This window comes from Rhagoletis pomonella, unplaced genomic scaffold, assembly GCF_013731165.1.
Source record: "Rhagoletis pomonella isolate Grant_MI unplaced genomic scaffold, Rhpom_1.0 Rhpom_scaffold_07076, whole genome shotgun sequence".
In the NCBI taxonomy this organism is placed as follows: Eukaryota; Metazoa; Arthropoda; class Insecta; order Diptera; family Tephritidae; genus Rhagoletis; species Rhagoletis pomonella.
In genome coordinates this window covers 1-8,515 of record NW_023465605.1, presented here as the reverse complement: position 1 = coordinate 8,515, position 8,515 = coordinate 1, and the positions used below count along the sequence as shown (strand labels likewise).

Sequence of the window (8,515 nt, the reverse complement as noted above, 5' to 3'; positions counted from 1 at the left end):
TTCACATATGCATAGTTTAAGAACGCTCTTTTCAACAGAAATTTATTGAATAAAATATAATCACACCTTCAACGCTCTAAGGCTTCTACAAATGCAGTGTTAATTTAATAACCTCATCCTTTGCCTTGGGTGGTGGCGTCGCCAGTGACATGGGTGGTAATCTACGGATTTTTCTACCATGCTTGCCTTCTTTGCGTTTCCATAACCCAGATCGTGGACGATTGCCCAATAAACGCATGCGCTGGGCGCTGCCAATGTGCTCCTTGTTATGCTCAACATTCGATAAACGTCCTGTATGAAATATTTGACAGTTCGCAGATATTTTCTTAGTATCAAGGTTTAGATCTTACCGACAGTGGCCATACATATTCGATCAAATGCAAATTCACGTTTGGAGGGCAATTGAACTACAACTTTATCATCAAATTTTCTTAAGATAGTGCCAAACGTGCCAGCGGCATGTATCAAGTGAAAGGGATAGCCGGGATTCTTTTCAAGATTATGTATACGTGTGCCAATAGGTAATGCTCCAAGTGGATAGGCGTCACCTTCATTTGGCCGCACTGCAAGTCATTTAAAAACCGAAGAAATTAATATGATGCATTTTTAGTTAGTTTTGATTTCTTACCTGGTATTCTGGGTATGACCCGCGATGTTTTTATTATATCGCCCTTTTTCATATTTTCGGTCGCAAGTATATATTTAAGCTCATCTCCTACGCCTACAAGTGCTACCTTTGCGGTACGACAGCCATCATCGATTATCTCAAGGACCCGCTCTTCTTGTGGGGGTCCTTCAGCTGGCCCATCACGCACCCACTTCACCCAATGATATTTCTGCTTTATACCGCCGCCTATACCCTTTGCAACCACCCTACCAGTGACCGGGTCACGTCCAGCCAAGTGAGAAATTTTGAGTGGTTCTACGGTGTATTCCTTCGGGTAGTGTACTACTCGCCGAAATTGTTGGCCAGCGCCCGGCTTAGGTTTCTCTACCACTTTGCACTTGCCCCGCACCTGCGTAGCATACTTTATACAGGCAGTATTGTTGGATAGCTGATAGCGAGTAGCATTCAATGCACAATTTGCCACTAAACGCGTTAAGTTATTCATTTTTTATATAATAATATCAATAAACTAACCAATTTGCTGTATACCCAGTAGAGCTGTAAAACTATCGATGGTACTATCGATACTACCGAATGGTGCTACTTCCCTACAAAAAATGGCTGACCATATCGAAAAGAAACTATCGATTGTACGCTCGCATACATATGTACATACATACATACATATATACCATGAACGAAAGACACAAGATCACGCGGGAAGGAAAGAACGAAAAAAGTTATTTTCTAGCTGCCGAAATCTCGACGCCATCTTTGTTGTAAGAAGTAAACAATGAAGAGAACGGAGAAAACCGCGAAATTGTTGAATGCATGAATAATCATTTTTATTATACAAATTCTTCTATAAATTATGTCGTTGTGTTAAATTATTATTTACCTTATGTGTACACACGTTGTCACAGGCGAAAAAGAAGAAAATTGCAGTAAAAATCCACGACCAAATTGTAAACAATGAAGAAATGTAAACAAACGGCTATTGTCAAAATCGTTAAACTTTTTTCCTAAATGCGATTCTAACGGGCTACTCTCCTGCCCGCGTGATCTTGTATTTTTGGTTCATGCATATATACATCAAAGAAAATTTTACTTTATTGCCATGATTCAATAACTAAAGGTTGTAGCAATCGTACAAAAACAACATTTACCGCTGGTATGAACTCCTTGTGTCATCAACATCTTCTTTATGTATTCGTATTCGTATGTATATGTATACCCTGCATACCAGGATTTCATAGAACTCTGAAAGGTTTCACAATTTTTTTTAAGAGTTTTCTCTAAGAAATCGTGCAGAAATTTCTTTACTAGTTCTTGTCAACCGCTTCATATGTTTTTCTTTAAAGATTCCTAAAAGAATCGTAACAAATTTCCGATACTCTTAAAGATTTCGGTAGCATTTGTTTGCAGGGTATCTTCTTCTTCTTTTTTGGCGCTGTAACCGCCTAAGCGATTTTGGCCGAGTTCAGCAAAGCACGCCAGTCGTTTCTCCTCTGTGCCAACTGACGCCAATTGGAAACGCCAAGTGAAGCCAAGTCCTTCTCCACCTGATCTTTCCATCGCAGTGGGGGCCTCCCTCTTCCTCTGCTACCACCAGCGGGTTGAATACTTTCAGAGCTGGAGCGTCGGTGTCCATTCGAACGACATGACCAAGCCAGCGGAGCCGCTGTATTTTAATTCGCTGCACTATGTCCATATCGTTGTACAGCTCATACAGCTCATCGTTCCATCGTCTGCGGTACTGGCGGTCGCCAACGCGTAAAGGACCGTAAATCTTCCGCAAAATCTTTCTCTCAAACACCCCAAGAGCCGCCTCATCGGATGTTGTCACTGTCCATGCTTCTGCGCCATATACCAGTACGGGCGTGATGAGTGACTTATAGAGCGTGGTTTTCGTACGTCGAGAGAGGACTTTACTCCTGAATTGCCTACTCAGTCCAAAGTAGCACTTGTTGGCAAGAGTGATTCTACGTTGGATTTCATTGCTGACATTATTATCGGTGTTAATGCTGGTTCCCAAGTAAACGAAATTCTCTACTTTCTCGAAATTGTAACTGTCAACAGTGACGTGGGTGCCAAGGCGCGAATGTGCTGACTGTTTGTTTGATGACAGGAGATACTTCGTCTTGTTTGCAGGGTATATATTTACGTATATGTGTATGTATACGCGAATATCCCAGCAAGAACAGTGACGGCCACTTTCCTAGTAACGTGACCGTCACGCGTAAGTTCGGCACGTTTTGCTATCACATTCTTAATAGTGAATCAAAAATGCTCCCATAAGTTTTGTGTACGTGTGATTTTTCAAACCAAATAGTTTGCCTGCTTGCTCATATGTGAAAGATACCTCGCAAGAAAAAACAATAGATGGCACTCCAATCAAAAATTATTACATGTGTGTTAGTAACAGCATACAATTTGCGTTTGTGTTGGAGTTTCGGTCACGCTGGGTTTGCTGGGATGTAAACAAAGCAAAACGGACGATAATTTGACACAAGCGTGTTCATAAGAAGAAGCATAGCTTCTATCGATATCACCTGTAATTGATGCGCCTTGCTTTATTGCTTGCTGTGGTGCAAAATATAGATGTCGGTGAATTCAAAGAAACAATTAATAAAAATCAGTGTATTCAATTTGTTTGTGGATGGAGAAGAAAACATTTGAGGCCAGTGCGCTTAGGCCGACTGTGGAGTGAGTGACTACAGTGCTGAAATACAATGCAACGCCAACGTGGGACTCCAGCCCTAGGAATGGAGGAAAAAGGACCAAACGGCGCTGAGGAATTTGTTTTTAGCGACGAAAATTCAGTACCGATGAAAAATTATAAGAATTGTCTGAGCTCAGTAGCCCTAAAAAAGCTTGCGTCAATATATTTTTACAAATAAAACAAACACATAAACAAAATCGAATTGCATTTTTTAATTTGGTTTTATGTATTTTTTGATATTTCGCTGCCATCTATTCAGTATTTTATCAATTATTTAGAAGTTAGAATAGTGGTCATAAAAATCACTAATTATCGTGATATTTTCCCAATAGTTTCATCGCTAAACTCACTTGTACATCACCAACTAGATGACATGTATGAGCGAGTGAACATACTGTAAGGCAAATGCACCCATGTGTGTGCAAGAAAGAGATGACCTATCACACGCCCGGAGAAGTGGTCACTTTTTTCCCCAAGCCCATACAAAACTAACCGCTAAACTGACGAAAAGTTTTAGTCAGTTTTCCCAATAATTTAACCGATAATCATAGGTCAGGCTTCTTGCAGGGTCGCGAATTCCTGAAATAAAGTTATGGATGAATCGATACAAGTAAATCCAAGTACATACTCGATAATTTTCTCAATTTACCAAGTAGTTTTTTACTCGATACTTTTTACTGCGATCCAAGTAGGTATCGAAAAAAAAAAATACTTGCATCGCAAAACTTATTATGATTCAGTATCTTTTTTGAAAAGCAACCCATTAGAGGAATGGGAAGATATGCGCACTACATTTCCGCAGCTATATAAGTACGCCCGTCCATACATAACGGTTGTTGGGTCATCTGTCCCTTGCTATCGGCTTTTCTAAAAACAGGTACAACTATCAGACATGTTCTAAAATTCGAAAATTTGAAATCGACTCGATATCGATAATTTTCTTGATGGTTTTAACCCAAAAAATTACAAGTCTCGCATTAAAATGATTTATTTCATATCGCTGCTGCTTCTTTTGCGGGTTTCAGTTAGAATATTCACTGTTTTTATCAGATATATGTAATTAAAAAATATTTGGCGAGTTCAAAGTTTCGAATTTCAGAACATGCCCGTATATCAAAATCTCGCCTTTCAGGAAAACAGTTGGAAAAGTAGATTTTTTTGGGGAAATATAACAAAAAAGGAGTTATTTTCTCAAACTTATTTTATATGAAAAAACTTTATCTATTAATCTTGAAAAACATTCATATTATTTGTGAAAAAAAATTCAATAACTTTGAAAATTTGCAAAATCGTAGTTCTATGTACAAGAACTCGATACCTTTCCGATACTGAGTAGGTATCGGTACCTTGTTTGATAGAAGTACCAGTACTGATTTGAGTAATACCTTGATGGTATCGATTTATCCCTAAATAAAGTGCCTTGAAAAAGTGGCAATGCTCTGGCAAGAAACTAATAAGTAGGGTGTGGCCTCCTTTTGAATTGCAAAAGTCGTTGGTACCAGGCAATGAACTAAATTGGTTATAATATATTTTCAGTTTCTTCTATTTGAATATATTGTATATTTCAACGATTCCACACAACTTTTCCAGTGTTTTAAATCCTGGTTATGCCACTCAAGCTTTTTAATCTAAAAACATCATAACCCTAGTAAACAGCTGTTTGTGAAACGTGGCGTTGCCGGACTTGCACTTCTCGATTTCATGAAATTCACGCTCCCGCTCGCATTGAACTGTATAGCGGGCTTACCGGCCGTCTTCACGTGCTGGAAAATCTCGCTTGCGGGACGACGCATGCGAGAAACCGCACGTGTAGACCGCAAAAAGTACGAAGCATGTTTTTTCTCGCTTGCTTTCAACTGTGATTTTTGTTGTTTGACAGCTATGTTCTCATTTCGCAGAATTCTTCAGAGTTGCAACATCGTTTATTTTGGAGGCAAATACAAATTTAGAGGCAGCCATTTTTCATTTGAAAATGGTATACATCTCTTTATGCAGATTTTCTAATTTTCTCAAACTTTTAAGAGCCTGCAAGGCTTGAACCTTCTTGTTTGGCGACATTTTACTAATGAAAAAGTATGCTGTCAAATGCCCAGTCAACAAAACTCTATCTCGCTTGCGAGATAAAAAAGCAGAACGCAAGCGAGATTTTCAAGCATATGAAGACGGCCGGTTAAATTTACGAGGGGCTCGTAAATAAAGCTCCATACAAATTTTGACAGTTCTTTTACGAGGCTCGTAAATTTACGAGCTTTTTTATAAGTTTAAGGGAAGACCCCTACTGTAATTTCAACGTTTTATTTAATAATCTAGTGTATGTGAAGAATAAACGTAACAGTATATGACTTCATTACCTTAATTGAAAGCTCCTAATCTTAAGTTCTAATTTTTAAATGCAGTCATTATTTTGGCTAAAAATTCTTGAACCTCTGCATTTTGCATCAAGGAACGCTTTTTGCCGCTCAACACCATACCTAAAATATCGGGACACTTCTCCTTATCTCGTGAATACATATCTCGACCATCCACTTCATCACCGCCGCCAGCGCTGCCTTCTTCAACGCCGGGCGATAAACATAACGCACCGGCGTTGCCACTCGGCCCGGCAGCAGTACCAGTACAAAAAAATGTTCCCTGCTGCTTATGACGTTTGTTTTTGCGACCTTTTCCGCCATCTTCAATTATTTGCGTTTGTGTTTGTATTTTGGTGGTGTTTTTGTCCACACGCTTTTGATAGGGTCTTCGTGTTTTGACTGGTTCTTTCTGTTGTTGTTTCTCTTTCCTTTTCGATGTTGATGTCGAGGCAGTGACGTCGTTTTCGGTCAAATTCACGTTTACATTCGCTGATTTCGGCGATTGTTGGGGCGCTGTAATAGCGACAGTTTCTCGTGCTATATTCCCAGAAGGGTGAGTAATTATTTGTAATTGCTGCTGCGTTTGTGCCTGCGGTTCCTGTTCTTGTTGGAGTCGACGTTTCACGTGTAAATTCAGGCGCTCCTTAATAAGCCGATGCGGTTGTACTTCCGTTTCCGGTAATTGGGGTCCTTCTGTCTTTACAATTTGTAAATTTTCCGGTAACTCAGCCATTATGCCCTCTTTTAGTAGCTGCGAAGTTATTCCACTTTTCTTTCTGTCCAATTTAACAATCTGAATAAATAAGCAGAATTGGCAATGCTGTAGGAAGTAACCCACCAAGCAAAAGTGCTGGGCAATGTTTACTTGAAGTTTTACACGATATGTATTTCAAACTGTAAATGTGACTTTCGATACACATGTAATTGCATCTGTCTGTCAAATTCACAGTATTTAATTAACTATTTAAAATAACGTCCTTTGAGATCGAAATAAACCAAACACAAATAATTCTATCTGTATGTCCGATGAAAATATAAACATTTCTATTCGTATGTACGTGGATCTACAAACTAATCTAATTTGCCTTTACACGATATGTTGGCACTTCCATGTACACATGCAAATACATATCGTGCAAAAAAAACGTATATGGTATATGTATTTGTATGTACTCTTAAATTAATGAGTTTAAAGTGTGAGTGCGAAAATAAAGAGTTAAAGTTTAATTTTACTTTTGCGATACGTAAGTTTTCAACGGTTCATTCTTAAGGACTTTGTATTCCTTTCTTGCATTTTAAAGATATGTACACACATATAGCCACATATAACACACCTCATCGTAAAACTAAATAGAAGGTACACAACATGCGTTCGCCGGCAAATTCGTCAACTAAATTGTTTACGTGTATTTGTATGACGGCTATTACAAACGAAGGCGTTACGAGCATGGCGCAATAAACAGATGAAGTAATAAAACAGCTTTCTTTCTTTATTTTCTGACACTCGGCTTCCTAATAGTCAAATTTTATAGGCAAATTTTCAAATAAGGCAGTGTCAAAAACTTTCTGGCTCTAATTATTTCACCTGATATAATTCCACCGCGGTTACGAATGCGCTAACGCAGTTGCTATCGAAATTAAACCGACACGCTACTTTCTGTTGCGTTTATCAATTGACACTTGAAATTTTTGAAATTGCAAACACAAAATAAACATTGTCACCATTAAAGAGCTTAAAATAAATTTGCGGCATAGTATAGTCAGCCTTTGAGTTTTGTCATTAGCGTGGGAATACGGATGTTAAGTGAACTACTAGAAATGATGCTAGAAATAAGAGCGTGAAATAATTTCTTGTTGATTTTTACACAATCTTATTTGAAAATGTTCCTTAACAAATTTGCATAAGATAGCCGAATGACAGAACATAAAGCGAGAAAGCTGTTTTATTACTTCACCTGTTTATTGCGCCATGGTAAGAAAGTATGTACCTTGGAAATTATGGAATGCATTTCTATAGCTTAAAACACTTACCCTCAATTGAAACTAAAATGCGCGTTGGGTAATTGCTATTCATCGCCTCCACCACCCTTCCCCGCATGACACTTTGCGCATATATTTACAAACTCGCGCTCGTTATGCTGCGTGCACTGGTATTTGTATTTATTCTAGTTAACTCTTCCCCCCAACAACGAGCTGATCCCTTCCGCTCTATAAAAGTTCTGCAGATGTCATTTGCGTGTGTATTCGGCGCAGTACTACCAACTGTCAGATATATAACACACCCTGTGTTGCCGTCTTCTCGTTGGTAGAAGAAACGTGTTTTGTGCAGAATTTTCAGTTCTTCATTTTCGATTTCGGTTCAGAATTTTGTTTGTAAACACGCGTGTGGCGAAATAAAATTAGCCAAATATAGTTGAAAAAATTGCTTTCGTGGTAAGTATAGAGTATTTATCCATTTTGGGTTTGTTAAATTTCAGTAAAGTTATTGGGGCTACCGCGCTGTTGCTCCCCAACATTGAAGCGGCTTTTCTTTTTCCAATGGCGATACATGTGTGTGTTTTTGCCTTTGCTTCGTTTTGTGTTTTTTCATAGTTGGTGTTTTTCTCGATTATTTTTCTCGTTCGCAGTTTTGCCCTGCACAACACATCGTACAACAACATCGGCAGGGAAAACAACAACATCCGTAACAAAAACAAAAACCACAAAAACAACATAGCACTCAACCATTAGCCAACGGAGCCAGAGCCGTGTAGCCATAACCATAGCCGCCAGCCAACGAACGGCAGAGCCAAAAAATAAAGTGGAATAAATAGAGAAGGGGAGGTGAACTGCAAA

The 8,515-nt window shown here is 38.8% G+C and overlaps 2 protein-coding genes and 1 long non-coding RNA gene across 4 annotated transcripts; 1 reads left to right on the top strand and 2 right to left on the bottom strand.

Moving 5' to 3' along the window:
- Positions 1-8: 8 nt before the first annotated feature.
- On the bottom strand, positions 9-1,305 carry LOC118755700 (39S ribosomal protein L2, mitochondrial-like). Of its 2 annotated transcripts, XM_036490522.1 has the most exons (4): positions 1,142-1,305; positions 629-1,090; positions 351-563; positions 9-291 (listed from the first exon to the last, which is right to left on the bottom strand). In XM_036490522.1, the coding sequence occupies exons 1-4, from the start codon at positions 1,287-1,289 to the stop codon at positions 86-88; spliced, it is 1,029 nt and encodes a 342-aa protein (XP_036346415.1). In that variant the 5' UTR covers positions 1,290-1,305; the 3' UTR covers positions 9-85. The 2 variants fall into 2 exon arrangements, with proteins under 2 accessions (XP_036346415.1, XP_036346416.1); XM_036490523.1 differs by having other exon boundaries at positions 629-1,206.
- A 4,270-nt stretch (positions 1,306-5,575) lies between these two features.
- LOC118755698 lies at positions 5,576-7,945 on the bottom strand. The gene is made up of 2 exons (XM_036490521.1): positions 7,712-7,945; positions 5,576-6,473 (listed from the first exon to the last, which is right to left on the bottom strand). The coding sequence occupies exon 2, from the start codon at positions 6,411-6,413 to the stop codon at positions 5,709-5,711; it is 705 nt and encodes a 234-aa protein (XP_036346414.1). The 5' UTR covers positions 6,414-6,473; positions 7,712-7,945; the 3' UTR covers positions 5,576-5,708.
- A 17-nt stretch (positions 7,946-7,962) lies between these two features.
- LOC118755699 lies at positions 7,963-8,352 on the top strand. The gene is made up of 2 exons (XR_004995052.1): positions 7,963-8,113; positions 8,308-8,352. It is a non-coding gene; the product is annotated as an uncharacterized LOC118755699 (long non-coding RNA).
- Positions 8,353-8,515: the final 163 nt, after the last annotated feature.